Source organism: Coregonus lavaretus (assembly GCF_964263955.1).
Source record: "Coregonus lavaretus genome assembly, chromosome: 20".
NCBI lineage: Eukaryota > Metazoa > Chordata > Actinopteri > Salmoniformes > Salmonidae > Coregonus > Coregonus lavaretus.
In genome coordinates, this window is record NC_140007.1 from 24149022 (window position 1) to 24176955 (window position 27934).

At 39.6% G+C, this 27934-nt stretch overlaps 2 protein-coding genes across 2 annotated transcripts in view; both read right to left on the minus strand.

The window, feature by feature from the left end:
* pik3cd (phosphatidylinositol-4,5-bisphosphate 3-kinase, catalytic subunit delta) overlaps positions 1-6160 on the minus strand; it is a 43127-nt gene extending 36967 nt beyond the window's left edge. Inside the window, exons 1-6 of the mRNA XM_084184094.1 lie at positions 5760-6160; positions 4464-4638; positions 2819-3047; positions 2117-2349; positions 1157-1336; positions 364-519 (exon numbers count right to left, since the gene is read on the minus strand). Coding sequence (XP_084040220.1) covers positions 364-519; positions 1157-1336; positions 2117-2349; positions 2819-3047; positions 4464-4604 — 939 coding nt within the window. The 5' untranslated portion in view covers positions 4605-4638; positions 5760-6160. The remainder of the gene's footprint in view (positions 1-363; positions 520-1156; positions 1337-2116; positions 2350-2818; positions 3048-4463; positions 4639-5759) is intronic.
* Positions 6161-21653: 15493 nt separating this feature from the next.
* Positions 21654-27934, minus strand: part of tmem201 (transmembrane protein 201) — a 34606-nt gene continuing 28325 nt past the window's right edge. The window contains exons 9-11 of the mRNA XM_084184960.1: positions 27166-27453; positions 24924-25058; positions 21654-24551 (exon numbers count right to left, since the gene is read on the minus strand). Coding sequence (XP_084041086.1) covers positions 24457-24551; positions 24924-25058; positions 27166-27453 — 518 coding nt within the window. The 3' untranslated portion in view covers positions 21654-24456. The remainder of the gene's footprint in view (positions 24552-24923; positions 25059-27165; positions 27454-27934) is intronic.

Genomic DNA, 27934 nt, shown 5'->3' on the forward strand with positions numbered 1-27934 from the left:
CACACTCATTTATTGTCATTTAGCACCATTGTGTGTGATAATTGGGAGAGATAGGTGCTACCATTTCAAAGCTACACTGAAGATCATACAACTAAGGCAGACAGTAAAATCCATTAACAATACATTGAAAATGTATACCTTTTCCTTTTCATGGAGACAAAAAAACTCAAAGTGAGTTCAAATCAGCAAAGTTCATGCACGTAAAAGTGTAAAAAGTAAATGATTTCAGGCAGACAGCCCCAGTATGTTTTGGGCATGTCAAAGTCCATAACACTGGTTGAGGAACAACAGTAAGAGGTACAAAAAAAGGGTGACATTCTGTTAATAAAAAATTACTGTGGTCCCAAGAGGCTGACCTCTCACCTTCTTCACGGGTAGAGGGGGGGGCTTGGACAAGGAGCGACTCTTGGACACCTGGCTGCCCAGGCAGCCTTGCTCCTCCTGGTATTTGACAATGGTGGAGTAATGAACCATGGTCAGGTGGGGGGTTTGACCCCCTCTCAAACAGGAGAAGATGTACTGAGGAAAGAGTAGGGAAAGGAAGAAGGGAAGAGAGGAAGAAGAAGGGTTGGTTGGATGTCAACCACACAGATCACCCACACGCTCCGGGGTGAAGTTTCCCCTAGGTACAGATCTAGGATCAGCTTCCCCTCCCCTAATCCTAATTCAATTAGTGGGGAAAATGCAAGACCAGCGTCTAGGGGCGACTTCACGCTACTCTGTCCAGATATTCACTGGTGTACTCATGTACAAGAACTGGAGGCTGTTCATTTACTGAAGCTTAATAATGCAGCTGAAATCTCATTTCGTGTAATGCAGTTCCCTTCTGAGGGCTGCTAGAGAGATATGAGTCATCCCTGGTCTGAAGGTAGCAGGAGTTTCAAAACCAACAACGGAGTCTCCTGCCACCGAAACATTGAGTCATTCCACTAGAGACCAGAGAGCCAAAGGCTCTCATTACATACCTCGCATATACAGACAAAATAGACCACATGCACAGAGCAGACAGAGGCAACATGCAGACAAAATAAGAAACAAATACAGACCAACTCAGACTAAACATACCAGACACAACATATTGAAAAAACTGTTAACATCAATGGAGAAAATGGGTAAACTCGAAGTGAAGTAAGCTTGTATTATTGTGCTTACTCACTTTGAACTGGCACAGGGGGTATTTCCCGTATATGAATTCCCACCTCCCGTTGACCTGTAAAGTGTAGTCCTCTGGCTTCTCCTGTCGCACTGAGCGAAACACAGTGGCCTTCTTCTTTAGGGCACTCCGCATTAAGGTCACCGGCAGGTCCTGGGGCTCCTGCTGAAGCATAAAGCTTTCCTACAGAAAATAATAGATTCATTTTATATAGCAGTTTTCATTACAATCAGAATCTCAAAGTCGCTTAAAAAAATATGGATCTGGTAATTCTTGAACGATGGTCTTCCATAGCTTCAGATGATAGGCAATTCGAAAAGGCAGTAGCTTGAGAAAAAAAGAAAGCTTGAAAAGACAGCTTTTAGTTAAGTCCTTTATGAGTGCTGTTTTTACAGTACATTTTGTAGTTACGTTTGGTATGAAGGATACTCTATAAAATAATAAATTAGACCCTAGGCTTGGTAAGTATATAATGTAGTAGTTATAATGTCAAATTCTCTCCATAGGAAAGCGCATTTTATTTTATAACAATTGTGTTCTTTCCATCGTCACTAAGGCTGTTTTTGTGCACGCTGACAAACGTCACATCTTAATAATTTTCTGTTTCAACTGTTTGTTTTTTCTTTCTACATTCATAGTGATTCCGAACTGTTGTTTTGAAGACTTGTAAAGTGACAGTGAGTGGTGTTTGTGGTGTGTGGGAGGGGGAGGGGGAATTTCCCAAAGTTCTTTTTTTTTTTTTTACTAAAGTCATCCTCCAGATCTTAACTTGGTCTACGCATTGGTAGAAATTCTGAATTTTCCAGTCAAAGATATCATTGCTGACAGATCTATCATTGCTGACCAATCCAATCACAAGATCCCATGTCCCTTCCCAATACATTCACAAAAAGTAACTGATTGATTTACTAGGAAAAATATTGAGAATTAGAGTAAAAAATGCCAGAGGAACAAGGCACTTACATCGCTGGCCTCAAACTTGACGTTGACAAAGATCTTCTTAGTGCCTTTTGTCTTGATGCCCCCGGGCTCTGCCAGGGAAACACATGGCTCTAGGTCACACGAGAAGCTGTACTCCATCCACTGGTACCATGGCAACCGCTGGCGGTCCTGGGCCCTCTCTTCACAGAAGGACCGCATCTTGGCCCGGAACTCGTTCACCTCATGGTTCTTCTGGGAGTCAAATTCGTGCAGACCTGAGAGACATGAACAGGAGTGGACACAAGGTCTGGTGTTGGAAACTAGCAGGATACAGTGCATTTGGTGATTCAGTGACAATGACCTAATAACCAATTACACCAATTCACATCTATGTTTGATAGGTGCCATTTTCAAAAAGCTAGTCCTAAGATGTTTTCCACAAACGTTGTGCTACCTCTACCCAAGATCAAACAGGGCTAGGTGGGTTTCCCAAAGCTTTCGTAGCTAAAGTAGTACATTATTTATCTCGACGACCCACACTCACGGCACTCGTAGACCAGAAAAATGCTTTATTTGTCGATTTTCATTAGCTAGTGTATAGAAGATTTGCCGTCAAACGTCATAATTGTTATTCTCTCGTGGCTGTGCGGCTGAGTTGTGGAGAGAAAATACGTACTACTTAAGCTACGACTATTTACTAGTAGCATTGCTTTGTGCTGCATGTCCCTGAGAGGTGATGCAGACCTTTGCCAATCAGCAGGCTGATCTGGGTGTTGGTGAGCTTCTCCACACGGTCACCCTCCCGGGCCACCAGCCTCAGGACGGACATGAAGGGCCGGACATCACACAGACGACGGGTCTCGTCTTCTAGCTCCTCACGCTCTGCCGTCGAGTTGATGCAGGTGAACACGTAAGCGTCCGCGTCGCTCAGCGCTCCATACAGGGGCTCGCTACTAGCGTTCCTCCACACCATCTATCCAAACAAACACACAGATGCACGCACACATGGACACGCACGTACAAACACAGGGTTCATAACCAATATGACCAATGCTGACCATTTACACACCCAGTCACATTCTGACTGGCAAATACACAGAGTAGCTGACCATACTTAAACACACAAATCAACTGATCACACACTGAAAAAGAGGAAGCTGACTGCACACACACTAGAGCAAGAAACCACACCATTTAAAATTAACAGAAACATGCAGGTCAACTGTCTATAACACCACTGGTACTGCATTCAAATCAGGTGTAATATATATATAATTAAGTATTGCATATTTTAAAGGGGCAATCTGGGATTCAAACAACAAAAAAGTGGTCACTCCGCTAGGGTTTTTAAATCTCTATCTTAAATTAATCAAAATAACAATAAATTTATTTAATTATAAAACAATAAGTGATCTCCCCGATTGAGTCATTTACAGGGGAAAGTCTGTAAAGGCCTGTAAATAAAACCACTCAAAGGGTAGTAAAATCTCTGAAGCAAGCTGCCAACAGTATCATTATTTAACATATATAAATCAAACAGTATGAAGAGGCAGGACTGTTGGCATAGAAACAGGCACATTCAATGGATTTGAGAGAAGTTCTGACTGCTACAGCAAATTGTCAGACAGATTTGTATTAGAGAGGTAGAGACTCTCTCTACCACTGTACCATCACATCCAAACATGCACTTCCATAACAGGCTACAATTCAATAGGCAGTGAAGTTAATGTATTAATCCAACCTTTATCTAAAGAGGTAGGTAATTGAGAACAACATTTTATTATAATGACCTGGCTATACTTCGTTTTTTCTTCAAAATAAGATTGTAACAATAATAATAATAAATAGATGTATTTTATGTAGCGCTTTTCATTACAAGTAGAATCTGAAAGTCACCCAATATTTCTAAATATGACTGTTTCTTTGAGATTCATTGAGAATGCGGTATTACGTACCATTTGGCAATAAAATACCAGTTCCATTTTGGTACTAAAGGAATCAGATCTGCTTTACTGCACTGAGCTGGCTCAACTCCATCTGACTCTCCACAAAATAACACTCAAGTCACTCAACAGTAAATGCAATACAGAGTGCTCCCTTGGAACTGGGAGCAGACATAGAACAATTTCAATTTATGACAATATACTGCATGACCCAACCTTTTGCACATGCATTTTTAGAGCTTTCTTGTCATTTGCTCATACATTTGTATCGATTCCATATGATTTGGTCCCATGTTCAAGCAAATTAAAAATATCTGGAATGTACTGAAAAATATGACAATATACGGGTCTCTCTTGATACACGTTCACATGTGCACATTTGTACATTCACATACATTCAGCTGAATGTGGGTCATGCAGCCACAGACCGGGAAATGAGGACTTACTTTTTTGATGGACCCGATGGTGTCATTGCGAGACACAGGGAATTTCAGGAAGATCCCGGTGGGCAGCAGGAAGTCCATCATGATGTCATGGTCCCCCTCCTTCTCCCACTCGCCCAACATCCCATACTCCCCCGGGGGCATGGTGACGGTCTCTCATTTACCGTCAGCTCCACTGCTGTATCACGGGAAAGGAAACCCAGCCAGCCATTCAGACAAGCAAAGCAGGACAAAGACAATGCAGCAGCCTTAGTTAATGATCAATATGACAACGTGTTATCTATGTAGCTACCATAGGCCTACATGTGAGCCTACGAAGTTAGCAGTATGCCTACTAACACCATAGCAGGGTTGGGGTCAATTCCATTTCAAGTCAGTCTAATTGGGCAGTAAACTTGAATTCCAATTCCAAAGCAAAGAAAATATGACTTTGTTTACATCCTGAATAGACTGAATATAAATAGAATTGACCCCCTGGTACATGGATAACCCGTTGTGTGCTGCGCCTGCTATGATGTCTGAATGGTCGCCTGGAATTTCTGTTTACTTCATGAAATGAAATAGAATTGACCCCAACCCTGCTATGTTGTTAGTAGGCATGCTGCTAACTTTGTAGGCTCACTTGTAGGCCTATGTGTAGGCCAACTTTATACAGTGTATCTCAAGTTTGATATCACAGGAAGGCTTATTTTTCTAGGAATCTGAAATGGGGGACAACAGCTCCATGGCTGAAAATATTATCAATAATAAGATTAATATTAGAATATAAAAAATATGATGAACATTGTTGTCAAAAAAGACACGGTAGCCTACTGAATAGTAAGTCTTGGTGAAGGCCTACTACAATGAACCAGATCCCTTCAAGCATACAGCCCTGTTTCAGAGTCTAGTAGTGCCAGTCACCAGTGGGGCATAGAAATACTTATTATGGCAGTAAATCATTATACCAAACTAGCAGAACATTGGGGTTATGCAGATGTAAAATTAGAATTTCAAAAACATAATTTGCATGTGGTTTTCAATTTCTGTAAACAGAAAATCTAAATCTATTCAAGAAATGTCAATTCTGTGCTAATTAAATGATTAAACCTACTTAAGTGCAGCCTGCATTGCCTACGTATAACCAAGCACGTGAATGTGTTACAAAGACCGAGGCTGACGTTCTGTTAAACATTTTATCCGTTCTTTTACGTAGCACTATACGTAGGCTAACTGTGAAAGTAATGTACCCTACAACAGTGCACATTCAGTAAACTAGCCTATAGCACAAAACATCAGGAAGATTGAAGAACAAAATACCTGTAACTACAGGAGTTAAAATGTATGGTCTTGCATCAGAATTCTCTAATAACGTAGGTTACACCTTTTCTATTATGATTAAAATAAGGTCCCATGCCCAAAAACGAAATATATAAAACAAATGTATGTTTCACACAAAAGACAAGTCAACATAGCTACTGTATTATGGTTCAGTCACTTTATCTGCTACAAGCCGGTTGCTCATCTCTTCATCTTCTACAAGCGCTGGCAATGCTTCTCATCCATTGCTAAATAGCGTGCCAAAAAAAATTATTCTTATGATTCGCCGTCGTTATCCCTGTTCACCCACACAAGATAATTTTCGCAATTTGCTGAATATCTTTAAGGCTCCTAAGCGAGAGGAGCTCCTTCAGTGCGTAGTCAGTCTATTCTAAAGGAGCGGCGAGGTGCGCTCACTGAACGACAATGCGCTTCGCCTCATCATCCCCGAACACGCCAAGGGAACGTCTACAAAGTTTGTTTAGACTAGGAGGTGTGTTTGTGTGTAAAATAATATTCCTGCATAGCCTATCAGGACAAAGCATTTGCAACACAACTGTGAGGCAAAGGATTCAAACCAAAAGGTGTTAAAAATCTATAAATAAATAAAGAATCCACATAAAAATACATGTGAAATTAAACTCAACCCTTCTCGAAACAAAAATCTGTTTAAACGGACTCCATATACCATAACCCTCCTCAGGAAACGATTCCTTAAAGATTGGCCACTGATTAAGTCCAGTTTGCTACAATTCATACCAACATGTAGATTGATTCAGTGTGGTTTAGGCTTAATCAAATAGGGATTGAAGGCTATCCTGAGTGTAGGTATATCATCAACAAACCGTATACATTGTCTACTCATAAAAGACTAAGCTGATACAGATCAAACATCATGCAGTCCCCAACCAACCAACACAATCGATTTTCAATATTCAAAATAAGGACAAGGAAAAAAACATTGTAATTACTTCCTAAATAGGTTACCCAGCATGTAAATGCCTTATGTTTCTATTCAATGACGATCCGTTTTTCTAGGGTGAAACTGCCAAATAGATGTGCACTGTGCAGCTGCCATCCATGTTACAACTAAATCACCAACTAGATCAGTTCGGCACATTAATATAATTAGGAAAGGGTTAAATGATTTTAGCCATTCAGAAAACACGGATGTCCATTTTTCATCATGTGGTACAATTCCAGTAAACTTCTCTCTCTCTCTAACCGTTAGCCAACAGTTTCCTGCTTTCAGTGAAGGAAAACCCACAAGATACACAGAAATAGTAGAAACAGTAAAGGATGAATAAGCAACATTCACCTGGGGCCTACTAGACCCCAGAAACACGCATGCACACACACTACCACTAAATCCACACTGACTTATCATACAATGACTCCATTACCATGGAAAGCAGAACTTAAACCAGAATAGTTATGAAGGCAATTCGTAATACAATTCATAAATACAAGCAAAATGTATTTGCCAGAAAAAGGCTCCACGTTTCCAAACACAGGTCATTTCAAAGGTTATAGTCTATCCATGATCAAAGCAAAAAGCGATTGGATTCAAAGGAAAACAAAAGGGTATAGTAGCAGCGTTCTTAGTTCAAAACTGTATGGTAACACCATACCTGAGGCCTAGCTGAGCCATAATGCCAAACCACTAAATAGGTACACTGAGTGTACAAAACATTATGAAGACCTGCTCTTTCCATGACATAGACTGACCAGATGAAAGCTATGATCCCTTATTGACGTCACTTATTTAATCTACTTCAATCAGTGTAGATGAAGGGGAGGAAACAGGTTAATGAAGGATTTTTAAGCCTTGAGACATGGATTGTGTATGTGTGCCATTCAGAGGGTGAATGGGCAAGACAACATATTGATGTGCCTTTGAACAGGGTATTGTAGTAGGTGCCAGGCACACCGGTTTGTGTCAAGAACTGCAACGCTGCTGAATTTTTCATGCTCAGCAGATTCCCGGGTGTATCAAGAATGTTCCACCACCCAAAGGACATCCAGCCAACTTGACACAACTGTGGGAAGCATTGGCGTCAACATGGGCCAGCATCCCTGTAGAACGCTTTCGACACCTTGTAGAGTCCATGCCCCGACGAATTGAAGCTGTTGAGGGAAAAATGGGGGAGTGCAACTCAATATTAGGAAGGTGTTCTTAATGGTTTGTACACTCAGTGTATAGGGAAGGGGAACATGGGGAAAAGGGGTGTGCCCAGGTGAGGCTCCATACTGCTTTCCCATGATAACCATAATAGAAAACCAAAAACATGATTTCATCATCCACACTCCATAATTCAATATTCATATTTATATTTGATTAGTCAACATTTCATGATTCTAATTAGGCAAAACAAACATTTATCATTTATCACGTAAGGGAATTTGGCTCCAACAATAGTACTACTGAAGGAAATGGAAACCGTCAGACTCAAGTCAATGAACTGCGTGATCTGAAATGTCCATAAGAATCTTTTCCTTATTTACACATTCCCAAGTCCACTGTCAAGAAAATATTGAAGTTTAACGTATATAAACATGTATTATGATATAGTGTAAATAAAAATTGTTCTGACAATATAGCATTAAGAAATAAGATACCAAGTTAGAATAAACAAATATTAGACGAAAACATGGATTGTACTAAGAATACCAAAAATATATGTGAATCCAAAATGCACACACCTCAATAGGGGTGCTTTATTATCTTACCTCGGAAGCCATTAGATAGAGGGGCTTAGGTATAGCATTTTACAATCAATGTGAACAGCAGGAGGACTTGGATCAGAGTCTAAAAACACACCAATGTGTAACAAGAGTGCACTTACAACCAGCTGGTGAAAACAGGAAGTTAGTGTGCAGAAGAGAAACTGCAGGCCATATAAAGTTACAGACCCCATAGCCCTTACCCATCCACCATCACTGAGCAGTCACCATAGCGCAAGACAATGCATGACAAAATCGAATCAAATTTTATTCGTCACATGCGTCGTAAACAACAGGTGTAGACTAACAGTGAAATGTTTACTTACGGGCCCTTCCCAATAACGCAGAGAAATAAAATAGAGAAATAATAGAAAAGTAAAACACGTAGTAATACAAGTAATAATAAATACACAATGAGTAACGATAACTTGGCTATATATAAGGGATACCAGTACCGAGTCGATGTGCAGGGGTACGATGTAATTGAGGTAGATACAGTATTTACATATAATAAAGTGAAAGATAATAAACAGTAGCAGCCGAGTATGTGATGAGTCAAAAAAGTTAGTGCAAAAAGGGTCTATTGAGTACCTCAGTATGAGTCATAATATCCATAAAACCTAGTGGTCAAACAGGGAAATGGTTCCAATCGTTTTTCCACCATTCATTTTCTCCATAGTGGGATTTTAGAAACACTGAAAATAAGGGCTGTGTTTCATGTAGGCTTACCCTGCCGTTATGTTTTGATAACCTTGTAAATCTCTCTAGGACAAGGTGACTTTCATCAATATATTCACCTGCATTTACCCCCAACAAATGAAATTCTAATTACCTGCTAATATGGCTATCATAAAGAACTACAAATGCTATGATGATCTGGACGAGACTGCCAAATCAAGGTAAAGGTAAGAATCTCTGGATTAACTATATGTTAGCTAAATGTAGTAATAAATAAATTGGCTACATTTCTTTAAATCGACAATTCTGTGAACTGTCTTGTGCAAGTTTTAAATTGACACAAAGGGGGTCATACATGCTCATGACAAGTCTCACAATGCATCATATCATAATGCATTGTAATTTCAGGCTTGAAGTAGTGTTACCTAAAATATAAATGTATACAGAATGGATGAAAGCATAAAAAATTTCAGATTCAATCATAAATGACCACAAACTGTATACATCTTTGATGGGCTAATAATGGTAATGAATATGATATCATATACACAATTTCTGCCCCCAGTCACGTGTTTCCATGTTCCCCTGTGGGAAGTTGAAATTACTACCATTCTGATTGATTTTAGTACCACACTATGATCTGGTTTCCCAGAAACAGGCCTAGCCTAGTTTTGGAATCTCAATTGAACTGTGTTTGGGAAACTGTCCCTAAGTGTTAGGGCTGCACGATATGGGCCCAAAAATCAAAATGCGTTTTTTTCTCTGCAACTATTGCAATTGTGATTTGATTTGCGATATAGTATAGATCAAAACACTTGGGTGAACTGTTGGAATCATAGAAATAGAATGATTTATATTAAGACACAATATGGAAAGCAACATCATTCTTGTTTGGAGCAGCATGCAAACTTATAGTGAATCTAACAGCGAGGAGAAGGAACCATAAAAACGGATGTTACACACAGCTGAGTGGGGTTTCAAAATATTGCATGCCCATAGACTTCTTTTTTTTGCAGCGTTAAAGTACATTGTCCTCAATTCCTAACAATTTGCTATGGGGCATAGAACATTTTGAGATTTAAAAGCTAATGTTCTGCAATTCTACACATTTTGCTATGACTTATACCATGTTCATATGAGATCTGTGTGAGAGTGACTAACAAAATCAATGGGGGCCCCCTGGAGGTCAGGGCTCCTGAGCACATGCGTTGCGTGCCCAGTCGGTAATTTGGTGATGACTAGGCCTACCACAAGGTTTTGATAGCTGGCTAGACTACCTTACCTAGCAATGTAAAAAATGTTATCTGACATGGGCTAATTGAGTGACTGACATACAGTGGGGGAAAAAAGTATTTAGTCAGCCACCAATTGTGCAAGTTCTCCCACTTAAAAAGATGAGAGAGGCCTGTAATTTTCATCATAGGTACACGTCAACTATGATAGACAAATTGAGATTTTTTTTCTCCAGAAAATCACATTGTAGGATTTTTTATGAATTTATTTGCAAATTATGGTGGAAAATAAGTATTTGGTCACCTACAAACAAGCAAGATGTCTGGCTCTCACAGACCTGTAACTTCTTCTTTAAGAGGCTCCTCTGTCCTCCACTCGTTACCTGTATTAATGGCACCTGTTTGAACTTGTTATCAGTATAAAAGACACCTGTCCACAACCTCAAACAGTCACACTCCAAACTCCACTATGGCCAAGACCAAAGAGCTGTCAAAGGACACCAGAAACAAAATTGTAGACCTGCACCAGGCTGGGAAGACTGAATCTGCAAAAGGTAAGCAGCTTGATTTGAAGAAATCAACTGTGGGAGCAATTATTAGGAAATGGAAGACATACAAGACCACTGATAATCTCCCTCGATCTGGGGCTCCACGCAGGATCTCACCCCGTGGGGTCAAAATGATCACAAGAACGGTGAGTAAAAATCCCAGAACCACACGGGGGGACCTAGTGAATGACCTGCAGAGAGCTGGGACCAAAGTAACAAAGCCTACCATCAGTAACACACTACGCCGCCAGGGACTCAAATCCTGCAGTGCCAGACGTGTCCCCCTGCTTAAGCCAGTACATGTCCAGGCCCGTCTGAAGTTTGCTAGAGTGCATTTGGATGATCCAGAAGAGGATTGGGAGAATGTCATTTGGTTAGATGAAACCAAAATATAACTTTTTGGTAAAAACTCAACTCGTCGTGTTTGGAGGACAAAGAATGCTGAGTAGCATCCAAAGAACACCATACCTACTGTGAAGCATGGGGGTGGAAACATCATGCTTTGGGGCTGTTTTTCTGCAAAGGGACCAGGACGACTGATCCGTGTAAAGGAAAGAATGAATGGGGCCATGTAACGTGAGATTTTGAGTGAAAACCTCCTTCCATCAGCAAGGGCATTGAAGATTAAACATGGCTGGGTCTTTCAGCATGACAATGATCCCAAACACACCGCCCGGGCAACGAAGGAGTGCCTTCGTAAGAAGCATTTCAAGGTCCTGGAGTGGCCTTTTTTTTTTATTTATTTTTTTATTGGGGGAATGGATCAGCTTAATATTGCAGATAGATTGTATCTTCTATCAATGTAATTGTCTGCATCACTTCCAATCCCCCATGTTTTTTTAGTTTTTTTTTTTATATATATACACTCCCCTTTATTACTTTTCAACCCCACCATCCTTTCCCTACTTGGAGTAAATTAGTGAACAACAATGCCCAGGCCTCTACTTCCGGTCTATACTTACTATCTACACCTTATGGACAGAGTTAATTTTACAATAATTCTATTATATATATATTTTTTTTTTTATTATTATTTTTTATTATTTTTTTGCTCCTGAACTTCTTCTACTCTCAACCTCTCCGATCATTTTCATGATGTCCATCCGGTTTGCTTCTATGCTACCCAGTATTTGTATTTAGGCAGAAGCTACTCTTCCTGGGGTCCAGCAACATTAAGGTAATTATATTCAATTAAAAATATTACATGACATTACATTTCATAACACTTTCACAACACATTGTGTTCCTTCAGGCCACTACTCTACTATCACATATCTACAATACAAAATCCATGTGTACATGTGTGTAGAGTGCGTGTCTTATCATGTGTATGTGTGTCTGTGCCTGTGTGTCTCTTCACAGTCCCTGCTGTTCCATAAGGTGTATTTGTATGTGTTTTTTAAAATCTGATTCTACTGCTTACATCAGTTACCTGATGTGGACTAAAGTTCAATATAGCCATGGCTCTATGTAGTACAGTCTTCAACCTCCGTTCGGTTGCTATTTGTGTCAGTCTTGTTCAATGTCTTTACAACTTATCATGTCTATTTGTACTGCTGGGGAGATAAACTAAATACACTCCCCTACATATTTATTTGGATAGTGAAGCATACAATTAATTCGGCTCCATAGTCCAGCATTTTAGATTTGACATCAAATGTTTCATATGAGGGTATTGTCATAAATATCAGTTTTACAGTTTACAAATGAAAGCACTATGTATCTAGTCCCCCAATTTGAAGGTCTCATAAGTATTTGGACAAATTCACTTTTTCGACTGTAACACCAGTGTTACACTAGGGAAATTGTGTTTCCATAGCTAGGGCTGACATTGAGACTTGTGAGGAGCAGCATCAACAACCTCTGCATCATAGGGCGGCAGGTAGCTTAGTGGTTAAGAGCGTAGTGCCAGTAACCGAAAGGTCGCTGGTTCTAATCCCAAAGCTGACTAGGTGAAAAATCTGTCGATGTGCCCTTGAGTAAGGCACTTAACCCTAATTGCTCCTGTAAGTCGTTCTGGATAAGAGCGTCTGTTAAATGACTAAAATAATCAAAATTTTTGCTTTGTGAGAAGGTGTTGATGTTCAGTTAGCCATTGTTATGTAAATGACAGATGGTTAGTACCAGTGGCCTGGCTTTGGCCCCAAGCTAAAGCAGGTCCGCCGGAGCCATGGCCCTGTAAGACACGGGTGCCGGCCAGCGTAGATGGAAACAGAAAAGTCTGAGCCTTTTGGAAATGCGCCATCTTGGAGTGTATTAAAGCAGTCAAAAGCTTAGTATTTGGTCACATATTCCTAGAACGCAATGACTACATGAAGCTTGTGACTCTACAAACTTGTTGGATACATTTGCAGTTTGTTTTGGTTGCGTTTCGAATTATGGGTCTTTCTATAAACTAGGGTACCAGTGAAGATTTCCAACACTTGACAACTTGTTACAGCTGTTGATAAGTCATTGATAATAATCTGCCAATTTGTTCCATGTCATTACATTAAAATATAAGGGGGATCATAGCTATACTCAATAAAATTCACGAGTTTATTTATAACCTGTTTAATCCTTTATCATGGTTTTGTCTTGACGGATTTGTCCAAAATCGTGTGACAAAACATTACTTTTCCATCCTTGCATTTATGGCAGTTTAAGTTGTCGTTATATCATATATTAAGCTTTAATCAGTTCAATTATTATAATTGAACTTGAACCCTGTAAGAATCCTAGATCTAGCTGTCGGACAGTTTTTTGAATAGAGATCTCAGAAATGTAGTGTAACTACATAACATTTAGTGTCTGAAAACAGTTTATGGTCACACCAATCCAAAATAATAAATGCCATTGCAAAATTGAATGCTTCTAACCAAAAGTCACCTTACCTTGATACTTAAAACTTAAATACTGTCATTAACGTGGTTTTCTTAAATAATTATGTAATACTTGTTGGATGCCCATTTGGTGTCCAGCTGATTAGTTACGCCGTGATATTTTCACATCTGATCTAGGAAGGAATTTTCCGTATGACAGTCAAGTGACAAACAGCTGTTGTGATAGCGCATGTGATGCAACAGCCCAAGTGCTGGAAAAAAGGTGTTTGTGAACAATGTCCAGAATATTTGTGTCTTGCATTCGTTATGCCGGTGAAGACAGTTGTGCCTGATGTTGATCATCTGTCGTTGTCTGCTTGATTTACAGCAGGGTATAGTTAGATTTAACAGAGAAAGCATCAAGGTAATGTGTTCATGTTTTCGTGCCTTGGTTTGGACACAGTCTACTGTGTGCAATTGTGTAGGATAGACTATTGCGCAACACCCAACACCCAACGCTATTCCTATTAATTATTACATTTTGCATTTTAGTCATTTAGCAGACGCTCTTCTGGATATAATGACAACAAATCACATAGCCTAGTGATCTTACTCACAATATGATCTGGTAATGAAATAACATGACAAATATTTTGTTTTCCATGTTACACTTTCAATTTTAAACAATAAAAGAGGCTTGAAGTAGCCTAGCCTACTTGAACTTGGAGCTCAGAAATTCAAGTACTGGTTACACCTACCTTGAAAATCAGACATTTCTTCAATTTGGTGCTTGAAAAGTCCTTGTAATTATTGTAGCCAATTTATAAGTTCCTGCTGCCTTATAATTTTCGGTGACTGATTTTTTATCAGTTTTTGTGAAAGATGTGGCCACTTTCATTTGTTCAATTGAAGGGTGTTGCGGTAAAACCATGCGTGGTTATTATGAGCAGGGGTTCCCAAACTTTTTCACTCTGGGACCCCTTCCGCATGACCGCCACATCTATTTCTATGGGCACAAGCACTGTTCATGACACAAACTGTTCACATCCCTCGTTGGAAGGCCTGTTGTCTGGACCTCTGGCAGTCTCTATGGGGGTGCCACAGGGTTCAATTCTCGGGCCGACTCTATTCTTTGTGTATATTAATGATGTCGCTCTTGCTGCTGGTGACTCTCAGATCCACCTCTACGCAGACGACACCATTTTGTATACATCTGGCCCTTCATTGGACACTGTGTTAACAAACCTCCAAACGAGCTTCAATGCCATACAACACTCCTTCCGTGGCCTCCAACTGCTCTTAAACGCTAGTAAAACTAAATGCATGCTCTTCAATCGAACACTGCTTGCACCCGCCCGCCCGACTAGAATCACTACTCTCGGCGGGTCTGACTTAGAATATGTGGACAACTACAAATACCTAGGTGTCTGGTTAGACCGTAAACTCTCCTTCCAGACTCACATTAAGCATCTCCAATCCAAAGTTAAATCTAGAATCGGCTTCCTATTTCACAACAAAGCCTCCTTCACTCATACTGCTAAACATGCCCTCGTAAAACTGACTATCCTACCGATCCTTGACTTCGGCGATGTCATTTACAAAATAGCTTCCAACACTCTACTCAGCAAATTGGATGTAGTCTATCACAGTGCCATCCGTTTTGTCACCAAAGCCCCATATACTACCCACCATTGTGACCTGTACGCTCTTGTTGGCTGGCCCTCACTACATATTCGTCGCCAAACCCACTGGCTCCAGGTCATCTATAAATCCCTTTTAGGCAAATCCCTGCCTTATCTTAGCTCATTGGTCACCATAGCAACACCCACCCATAGTATGCGTTCCAGCAGATATATCTCACTGGTCAACCCCAAAGCCAATACTTCCTTTGGCCGCCATTACTTCCAGTTCTCTGCTGCAAATGACTGGAACGAACTGCAAAAATCTCTGAAGCTGGAGACACTTACCTCCCTCACTATCTTTATGCATCAGTTGTCAGAGCAGCTTACCGATCACTGCACCTCAGGGGCGGTGTGTTCAATAGGGCGATGCACTGCCAAACGGGAAAAGGAAGGGATTTTTTTTCTAATCAATTATATCACGGCAACAGTAGTTATCAGTGTTGTAATCTAGACGTCTGATCTGCCACAGTGCCACTAAATGTCCAATCAGGCTAAAGTCGTGCTTCAAATGGCCCCCCCCCCTTTTGGGGCGATTTCAGTCAGGTTGAAAATCGCCCAGAAGTCTGTCATAGACTCCCATGTAAAATCTATTTTTTTCAAATATCAGAGCTTTCAATACAATCTCTATGGGTTTCTGAGGGCTTGCACTTACGCGCTTTCGTCATACGTAACATAACCATGAACGTAACTAAGAAAAGAGCGGGTAGCCTCGTCAATCAATTCACTACTACTATCAAAATGGCTAGGCTTCAGTGCAATTCGATTGTGTCTTTGAAAGAAGTTCCTTTTTGTCGGCGAACAAATGAAGATAAATTGGCAACGAAACAATTAGGACCTCCCAGACCAAATTTAATAATTCAACAGGTTTCTACTAAAGGGGGGAAGTCCTACACCCGAGGATTTTCCAAAAATTGGTACGAACGAAAAACCTGGCTAGCAGGCTGCGATGTAGCTAATGCAGTCTTCTGCTACCCCCTGCTTACTCTTTCACCCTGAAGGCGGCACGGCAGACAGCACCGCTTGGACAGCGACTGGTGTGTAACGGACATGCACCATCTTTCAGGAAAGATTAAGAAACATGAGCTGTCAAAGACCCACATGGATAGCTGTTTGAGATTGTCTGCTTTGGGGAGAGTGAACATTCCCACTCAACTGGATGAGGGATACAGGCTAGCTGTCCGCCGCCACAACGATGAGGTTAGTGTTGATAATCACAAGTTTACTGGAGAACTGAAACTGACAAGGCTGACAAGATAGGACCCTTTTGTCCATTGTTATTGGATAGGAACAGAACTTATAACCAGCTCCTGACCTAAATAGATCTTAGCACAACATTTTACTCAACATATCATATTCCATATTCACTATAACAAATATATTTACTACGACATTAGCAAGAACCGCCACATCCTCAGCCGGCTAATCCAGTGTGTGAAGTTTTGCGGAGTGTTTGAGTTAGCTTTGCGAGGCAAAGATGAAACTGAGGGCTCCACCAACCCTGGTAAGCCAACACTTTTGAGATCAGTCAATAAATGCTTCTGGTATTGACTTATATGCTGCCCCTGTCTTCATGTTGTTGCTGGACATATCTTTTTTAAAATGTGTGTAGGTCACCTAAATCATCAGAAAAATTGCCCCCCCTGAGAATTTTTTCAGGAGCCGCCACTGCTGCACCTGTACACATCTATAATTAGTCCACCCAACTACCTCATCCCCATATTGTTATTTATTTTGCTCATTTGCACCCCAGTATCTCTATTTGCACATCATCTTCTGCACATCTATCACTCCAGTGTTAATACTAAATTGTAATTATTTTGCACTATGGCCTATTTATTGCCTTACCTCCATAACTTACTACATTTGCACACACTGTATATAGATTTTCAATTGTGTTACTGACTGTACGTTTTGTTTATTCCATAAGTAACTCTGTGTTGTTGTTGTTTTTATTGCACTGCTTTGCTTTATTTTGGCCAGGTCGCAGTTGTAAATGAGAACTTAAAAAAATAAAAAAATAAAAAACTTTGCAGGTTGAAAGCTTATTTCCTGTAATTCTACACATTGACATGGGGTGCAAAGAAAATGTTGCCGTTTTAAAGCTCATTTTCTTGTAATTCTATACATTTTGCCATGTCTAATGTGTATTCATGTGATATTTGAGTGACTAAAAAATTACAACAATATCTATGGGCTAAATAAAAAAACATTAGCTGACATGGGCTAGCTGATCTAGACATTTCGGACAATTTATAAATAGCTCTCTAAGGTATGAAATGACTAACATGACAAGAGGAACTGATGATGCACTACCAAATTTCGAAATTGCACCTTGTGCATTCTACTATTAAAACTTTCAAGAGTAAGTTTAAAGCCAGACTTAGTTACTTAAATTATTTGTTTAAAATACAAAATAAATAAAACACCCACCCCTGCCGACCCCTCGCGCCCCCTGAGGGCCCCACAGTTTGGGAACCACTGATTATGAGGACGACAACATCTAATGTTGGCTTCCCATACAAATCCTTCCATTAAAAAAGGAACCTGGTTTTTGGTCACTTTCTCATTATGAAAACAGCGATGGTGAGATTGAAATGGTGAGATTAATTCTACCACTATTCATAGCTTCATTATTAGGCTACAGAAAAATCAGCATGCATACATCCAATCTATTTAGTCAGGCAATGTCCACATTATTCTCACAAGACCTACAAAATGCATTATTCTTAAAGTGGTAATGGCCTACTTTGGCACTTTATGCATGTTCTATATTAGGCCCTGTATGTACATTTATATAAATTATACAATTGTATAACATTGAGGTCCTTGAAAATTACAATTAAGTGCTTGGAAAAAGTCCCTGAAAGTCCTTTCCAAATGCACTGTATATTGTTGTATAGGTGGAGTTATGGGTCAATTTGGATATACAGTGGGGGGAAAAAGTATTTAGTCAGCCACCAATTGTGCAAGTTCTCCCACTTAAAAAGACGAGAGAGGCCTGTAATTTTCATCATAGGTACACGTCAATGAGAAGGTACACAGACAAATTGAGAAATTTTTTCTCCAGAAAATCACATTGTAGGATTTTTTATGAATTTATTTGCTAATTATGGTGGAAAATAAGTATTTGGTCACCTACAAACAAGCAAGATTTCTGGCTCTCACAGACCTGTAACTTCTTCTTTAAGAGGCTCCTCTGTCCTCCACTCGTTACCTGTATTAATGGCACCTGTTTGAACTTGTTATCAGTATAAAAGACACCTGTCCACAACCTCAAACAGTCACACTCCAAACTCCACTATGGCCAAGACCAAAGAGCTGTCAAAGGACACCAGAAACAAAATTGTAGACCTGCACCAGGCTGGGAAGACTGAATCTGCAATAGGTAAGCAGCTTGGTTTGAAGAAATCAACTGTGGGAGCAATTATTAGGAAATGGAAGACATACAAGACCACTGATAATCTCCCTCGATCTGGGGCTCCACGCAAGATCTCACCCCGTGGGGTCAAAATGATCACAAAAACGGTGAGCAAAAATCCCAGAACCATACGGGGGGACCTAGTGAATGACCTGCAGAGAGCTGGGACCAAAGTAACAAAGCCTACCATCAGTAACACACTACGCCGCCAGGGACACAAATCCTGCAGTGCCAGACGTGTCCCCCTGCTTAAGCCAGTACATGTCCAGGCCCGTCTGAAGTTTGCTAGAGTGCATTTGGATGATCCAGAAGAGGATTGGGAGAATGTCATATGGTCAGATGAAACCAAAATATAACTTTTTGGTAAAAACTCAACTCGTCGTGTTTGGAGGACAAAGAATGCTGAGTTGCATCCAAAGAACACCATACCTACTGTGAAGCATGGGGGTGGAAACATCATGCTTTGGGGCTGTTTTTCTGCAAAGGGACCAGGACGACTGATCCGTGTAAAGGAAAGAATGAATGGGGCCAGGTATCGTGAGATTTTGAGTGAAAACCTCCTTCCATCAGCAAGGGCATTGAAGATGAAACGTGGCTGGGTCTTTCAGCATGACAATGATCCCAAACACACCGCCCGGGCAACGAAGGAGTGCCTTCGTAAGAAGCATTTCAAGGTCCTGGAGTGGCCTAGCCGTGTTGCCCAGCGACAGCCCCAAAACATCACTGCTCTAGAGGAGCTCTGCATGGAGGAATGGGCCAAAATACCAGCAACAGTGTGTGAAAACCTTGTGAAGACTTACAGAAAACATTTGACCTGTGTCATTGCCAACAAAGGGTATATAACAAAGTATTGAGAAACTTTTGTTATTGACCAAATACTTATTTTCCACCATAATTTGCTAATAAATTCATAAAAAATCCTACAATGTGATTTTCTGGATTTTTTTTCTTCTAATTTTGTCTGTCATAGTTGACGTGTACCTATGATGAAAATTACAGGCCTCTCTCATCTTTTTAAGTGGGAGAACTTGCACAATTGGTGGCTGACTAAATACTTTTTTCCCCCCCACTGTATTCACTTTTATTCCTCTAACACATGAATCTTTCTTTTTGTTTTAATTTTGATCCCAATGGCACACATTGGCCCCAATATTTATTGAAATACCCTTATGTGCCCAATACAAATGAATGGAGTCACTTTTATTGTAAATAAGAATAAGCATGTTTCTGAACACTTCTCCATTAAATGTGGACGCTACCAGATTATAGATAATCATGAATGAATCGTGAATAATGATGAGTAAGAAAGTTAAGAGGCATAAATATCAAACCCCCCAAAAAATGCTAACCTCTCACCATTACCAATAACAGGGGAGGTTAGCATGTTTTTTGGGGGGTTTGACATTTATGCCTTTAACATTCTCATTATTCACAATTCATTCATGAATCACATTTCAGAAATTTCAGAATATTGAAGAATATACACAATTAGATTTAGCAAATGTTTATATATATATATATATATATATATATATATATATATATATATATATATATATATATATAGTTCAACATAATATACTCTGTGCATATCAAAGTTACAGAGTGGGATCTCTTCTGGTTTTAAAGTTATGGCCCATTTTACACACATAAATTGGCATAGTAGGCAATGTAACCAATCACAGCCCTGCAAATCAAGGCAACCATTTTGAATCCATTTTCACATCCACTCTGTTTTAAATGCTTACAAATTGGATAAAAATTCTAAAAGTAGCAGAGATCCCACTCTGGAACTTTGATATGCCCGTAGAGTTTATTATGTCCAACAATATTGAACAATGAGTCAAATATGATGTTATATTTTCAATATTTAAGTTTATATTTTTCAATATTCATAAATGTAAGAAATGTGTCATTGAAATCAAAATACTAATATTACAGAGCAAGCAGTAAAGCATCATATAGACACCACAGTTTGCTTTGTAGCACCTACAGATTAAACATGGAGGTGTAAGAGGCCTGGGTAATATGCCAACTTCCTTTTATTATTTCTCAATCATGCTTTAAAATGTCAAATATGTAAACAATCCTTCCTCCAAAGGACCCTACTATGGATTAAATAACGTAAAGATCACAAAAATTGTATTTTTTTGGTTCTAGTTTTGCGAGGAATCACCCACTTTAGATCTCAAATCCAAAATGCTGTCCTATAGAGCCAAATTAAAAGTTTCAGCTTCACTGTCCAAGTAAATGAGGGGAGTGTGTATTGCTTCATACACAGAAATCCAAATGTATTCATAATTCACTGAACATAGAAAATGCATTGTAAACATGTAATGTCTTAGAGATGGTCATAATGAAACTACAAAGCTAAATTCATGAGTTTGTCACTGTAAATCATGTAACAATTAAGGAAATACAGAGATTCTCCAAGAGATTTGATATTCCTTTAGCTGATTATTATCTGACAGAATTAAAACAATTGTAAGAAAGTTGTCAAGTAGAAATACAGATTGATATGAATTGATATACACCACATTAACACTCAGCAGCAACAAGCAAATGTGGACCTAATTTGGCGAAAGCAATGGTAAGTATTATGGAGTATTATTGTGAGTAAAAGGTGCTTTCTCTACCACATGTGGGCGCACTTGTGGAAGATTAGAAAGCAGTATCAAGTAACCAAATGAAATTACAATTGATCTTCAATTTCAGTCAATTGAGCTGATTTCCTTTGTCTTGGACTTCATCCTAAAACATGGATTTCTGTAAATGGTTCAACAGAGCACACCAAGTCAACATTTTACTAGACAAATAATTTATTGAAGTGAATCCTAGGCATCACAGCAAAACAGCAAAAGTCAAACACACTGATGTGTAGAGTCCAAATACTGACAATAGATAACTAAGTGAAAAATTCAACAACCCGACATTGCATTGTTACTGTCACACTGTAAAATCAAACACATTAGTAAGTTAAAGTTACACCTTAAGATGTAAGAAAATTGAATAATAGTCCATAGTTCCTTCCAAACTAAGAATGGGAAGAAATTGCAAATATTGATCAACTTGACAGACTAAAATAACAAGGAACAGATGATTTAGCATGTACAATTGTTCATTTTGGTCATTTTAGACCAATAACTTTTATGCTATACAAATAGCAACATAATTCAATGTCATTAAATTAAATATTGAGTGCAACCACAATTCCAAGATGAGGTGTTCATGACATGTCAACATCCTTTTTAGCTTGGAGGCAGAATAAGTATTTGTAAGGACTTGACATCTCAATAATCATGTAAACTATTTCTGACAAAAATATATATTCTTACAATTATATCAATATCAGTGCTTTTGGTTTATAAACGAGAGCAGGGCGAGCACTTTTCTGAGTCTAAGTCCAAACAAGCACTCCAAATGCTTTATTTTTGACTATGGCTTTTTCAGAGATACAAATTACCGTACATTATATTACATGATAAACACTTTTCCCTACAAACTTACAACACTATGCAGTTAGCCAGATGTGTATTTGTTTTTTCAGAAAGTGTTTTTCTACAGTCAAGATAACAATTCAGTTATGGAGAATGTAAAAAAAAAAAAAATCCTTCCATTTGACATTTTTGTGTAACAAAATGGAAATCTTTGATAGCTGATCTTGACAAGCAAGTAAGTACCAATCCATTGTAATCTACACAAATATAAAACATTCATTGCAAAGCACAGAACCATTCATCACACAACATGGATAATTAGATGCACTTATTAGTCCTTAATTACAATAGTTATGATTTGAAAGTCAAGGTAGTGTTTATGTATTCTGTTGTCTTAAAGGACAGTCAATCAAGCTCTAAATCATATTAATACAAAATAACCTAAGACGAACCCACCAATCAAGTGTGCTCACTCGTATAAAGACATAGAGCAACAGTGGACATTGCCTTTATAGAAATGATACGCCGCCGCAATCCAATGGTATAGATATCATACGTCCTTATCAAACTGTGTACTGTATCACCCCAGCATGAATCGGCTCAAAGTGGAAAGAAAATATGAACATTTTCCATTTGTTATCATTAAGATGTATAGGCCTAGTCCTTCAGTGAACACACATTCTATGAGTTTCTCAAACCCATCCCGTCACCATTCAGACCCTGTCTGACATTTTCGGAAACATAAATGAGACGTGTGTATAACATGCGTGTATCAACAATACATGTCTATTGCACATTTCACAGCATGACCAAAGTGTAAAAAAATAAAAATACAATCATAATTCCCTAAATAAATACAACAGTGCCAAGCAAGTTGAACTTTTTTCAATTTAAGAGTTACTTTAACATGCTCAGTTGTTCATGTTGATACATTTTAAGGAGTTAGATATTTATACCAGCTGGAACTACCTTAAATATTACATTACGAGGCCAGGTCAAGTAAGATGGCATTGTTGTCTATGCGTAGCGTAACTCTATAGACGAAAATAAATGATGGTGTGGGGTAAAAATAGATACAGTAGTATCACAATGTTATTTTTTACAATATTGTATTGATTCTATGACTAAGTATCAATTCTAAAATATATATTATTATAATTAACATTATTTCTCCTTCTCTAGCTTGTTATCCATCTTTTTAAATGGTGAGCCAAGATGTTTTCAGCACTTTTATTTCCATGACTGATCAAAACTCATTTTCTCATGGCTCTTGTCCCTCTGCAGCAGACATGGTGAGCAATATGTTTGGAACATCGAATCGCAATATCGAATTGCAATACATATATAATTGAGAGACTCGCAATACATAGTATTGTGATAATATCATATCGTGAGGTCCCTGGCAATTCCCAGCCCTAGCTTGGACATATGGCAAGATGCATTTGCGAGTGTCTTTGGCTGAGCTGCGAACACAAATAGCCAGAGAGGGGAAAGGATGACTCACCCTGTACTGCTGTCTGTCTTAGGACCATGTCGAGTGATGTCACAGGTTGTGAAGGAACCCTCCCGGTGGTCTACAAGCGTGGCCGCAACATTGTCGAGAGCCTTATGAGATCTGACCTGCCCCTAAGCGCACTCAAACATTCTTGGCACCCATTCCAAATGGGACATTCAAATGTTGTTCCTGCAGACAATGCAACAGCACTACATAAACATCCTTCACCCACATACAGGCTGGAACATTTCTGTTAGTGGTGTCATCTCATCCCCTGTTCGTGTGGGAAAGCTTACGTTGGACAAAATAACCCATTCCAAATGTGACATACAAATGTTGTTCCTGCAGAAAATTAAAACAACAAATAGCTGAACACCACAGCTCAATCAGGTGTAAGAACACTGGCTACCCAGTAGCGGCTCACTTTGTTGAAGCTAACCATCCTATCGCCCCCTCAAATACATCGTATCGAGCAGCTTACTCTAACAAGGAAGAGGTAACATCGAGACCCTACTGCTACAGAGGGATGCCCACTGGATTTCTTATCTTAAAACGCTGATGAACATATTCTGTCCACAGCTTATTAGCTTGCACATATCATACTCCCATTAAATGGTTGGGAGCATATATAGAGTGCGACATTATACATTTTTATACAGGTTGTGAAGGACCCAGGTGTGGCTCACCAGTTGCGATACAGGTAGAGGGAGGTGAAGAACAAGTTGGCGCTCAGGCTCGCAAGGAGGAGGCCCGGCCAAAGAGAGCGATCCAAGAGACCTGCAAAACACAACAGAGGGGGGGGAAAAAAAAATAAGTGTCAGTGTGACCGACCTGGGTTCGAACCTGGGTTGCCTGTGTGCCACAAGTGTGTTATCCCTCTGAGCTAAAGCCTAGGCATTTGCTCAGGTAACTAGGAAGGTAGGCCTATCAGGCAAGGTTACTTGTCACAAGACCTTGGTTCCGAACCACCTTTAATTTATACTACTGAATTAATTGAAAAGTAGATTGGGTAAATTGCCTGCCAATCTTTCTTATATTTGTCAACCATCATCCATGACCAACCAAGCAATTGAATAATGACAGTCTTTGGTTAGATCTGATTATTATATTTCTCTCTCTATTAGATCATTACTAGATATCAGTGCTCACCTTTCCATCCGGGGGTGCTGTCCATGCCTCCTGTGGTGGTGTCCACCATACAGGCTGAGGAGCCCGAGGAGCTGCCCCGTCTCTTCTCGTGCTCTTCTGAGATTACACTGCCTTCCATCAGCAAGGAGCTCAAGTCTGGAATCACATCACAGTGGAGCCATGCGTCAGTCAAACACACATGCACCCAAAGTCATTCCTTTCTCAAAGCTTTCACATCGGACTATGTTAAGTGAGTCATCGATGAATACATTTGACTAAAAAGAGATGAAATGGATAGAGGCTAACACCAGTAATTAACAAAGCATAAAAACCCTGAGAATCAGTGTAGTCCCGCCTCCCTCTGCAAAACACGTAAATATTAGCCTATAAATTGTACCTTCCTTTATTATACTTATGCAAAAATGTTTATTCTATACTACTGAGCCATTTACTTTATGTTCGTAATCTTATTTTTTATAATTTCTTATTGTTGTTGCATTGGCGAGAAGGAACCTGCAAGTAAGCATTTCATTGGATGGTGTATACAGTTGAAGTCAGAAGTTTACATACACTTTAGCCAAATACATTTAAACTCAGTTTTTCACAATTCCTGACATTTAATCCTAGTAAAAATTCCCTGTCTTAGGTCAGTTAGGATCACCACTTTATTTTAAGAATGTGAAATATCAGAATAATAGTAGAGAGAATGATTTATTTCAGCTTTTGTTTCTTTCATCACATTCCGAATTAGTATTTGGTAGCATTGCCTTTAAATTGTTTAACTTGAGTCAAACGTTTTGGGTAGCCTTCCACAATCTTCCCACAATAAGTGGGTGAATTTTGGCCCATTCCTCCTGACAGACCTGGTGTAACTGAGTCAAGTTTGTAGGCCTCCTTGCTCACACATGCTTTTTCAGTTCTGCCCACAAATCTTCTATAGGATTGAGGTCAGGGCTTTTTGATGGCCACTCCAATACCTTGACTTTGTTGTCCTTAAGCCATTTTGCCACAACTTTGGAAGTATGCTTGGGGTCATTGTCCATTTGGAAGACTCATTTGCGACCAAGCTTTAACTTCCTGACTGATGTCTTGAGATGTTGCTTCAATATATCCACATCATTTTCCTTCCTCATGATGCCATCTATTTTGTGAAGTGCACCAGTCCCTCCTGCAGCAAAGCACCCCCACAGCATGATGCTGCCACCCCCATGCTTCACGGTTGGGATGGTGTTCTTCGGCTTGCAAGCGCCCCCCTTTTCCTCTTAACAGTTCTATATATTTTTAAAAAATCATACCAGAGGACATTTCTCCAAAAAGTACGATCTTTATACCCATGTGCAGTTGCAAACCGTAGTCTGGCTTTTTTATGGCGGTTTTGGAGCAGTGGCTTCTTCCTTGCTGAGCAGCCTTTCAGGTTATGTCGATATAGGACTCGTTTTACTGTGGATATAGATACTTTTGTACCTGTTTCCTCCAGCATCTTCACAAGGTCCTTTGCTGTTGTTGTGGGATAGATTTGCACTTTTCGCACCAAAGTACGTTCATCTCTAGGAGACAGAACGCGTCTCCTTCCTGAGCGGTATGACGGCTGCGTGGTCCCATGGTGTTTATACTTGCGTACTATTGTTTGTACAGATGAACGTAGTACCTTCAGGCGTTTGGAAATTGCTCCCAAGGATGAACCAGACTTGTGGAGGTCTACAATTATTTTTCTGAGGTCTTGGCTGATTTCTTTTGATTTTCCCATGATGTCAAGCAAAGAGGCATTGAGTTTGAAGGTAGGCCTTGAAATACATCCACAGATACACCTCCAATTGACTCAAATGATGTCAATTAGCCTATCAGAAGCTTCTAAAGCCATGACATCATTTTCTGGAATTTTCCAAGCTGGTTAAAGGCACAGTCAACTTAGTGCATGTACACTTCTGACCCACTGGAATTGTGATACAGTGAATTATAAGTGAAATAATCTGTCTGTAAACAATTGTTGGAAAAACTACGTGTGTCATGCACAAAGTAGATGTCCTAAACAACTTGCCAAAACTATAGTTTGTTAACAAGAAATTTGTGGAGTGGTTGAAAAACGAGTTTTAATGATTCCAACCTGTGTATGTAAACTTCCGACTTCAACTGTACCATGTGTATCCTGCACATACAAATAATAAAACTTGAAATATCACATTTAGTGTACGATCTTTGAATACGTGTTCATGCTTAAAAAAAATACATTCATAAACGCATATCTACACCCAGTGGTTCGTACCATTACTACTGTGGTACGGGGATACGTCTGGCAGATGGAAGCTTCCGCTGTGAAAAGGGGCGGGCTCTGCTGAGAAGTGGTTTGGCAGCGTCGGGGTTGGTGGGGGCTGGGGCTCTGTGTCAGATGAGAAGAGGCGGAGTTTCTGTCCACTGATGTTGAGTCTTGCTGGGCTGATGAGTGGGCGGCGGTGGCGAGAGCTGGAGCTCGACGTGACTGAGCCGGCCACCGAGGGGGTCGGGGAGGGGCCTGGGGATGACGGACGGCTCCCAGACTTCAGGGAGAAATAATCTGCTCCAAAAGAAAAGGTGGAAGTTGTTTTAGTCAAATCTGTGGAACAACTGCAAAACTCATTGTCCTGTTCTATGTTATTCATAGTAGATTTTAACATGTTACATAGAATGTTTTGAGAGAAAATCAAAACGATGCTAAATTTGATACTTCAGATCCGGGATATTCAACCTGGGGTCTGTAGAGGTACTGCAGGGGGTTCCGCGAAAATATAAATAAACTATATATAAATTAAACAAAAAAGTGGACAAAATATGTTTTTATGAATATCGCTAGCAACAACAGAATAAACACATTTTTGGAATTGCATGCCTACAGTAGAAAACATAATATATTATTTGGTGTCAACTTTATCTCAACTCTAATATTGAGCAAATTACACTAATTGGAGCGAAGTACACTGACTGGAGTATCTAAAGCCTTGTTCACACTGCAAGCCTTAATGCTCAAATTAGTTTTGTTTTTCAAATCCATTTTAGAC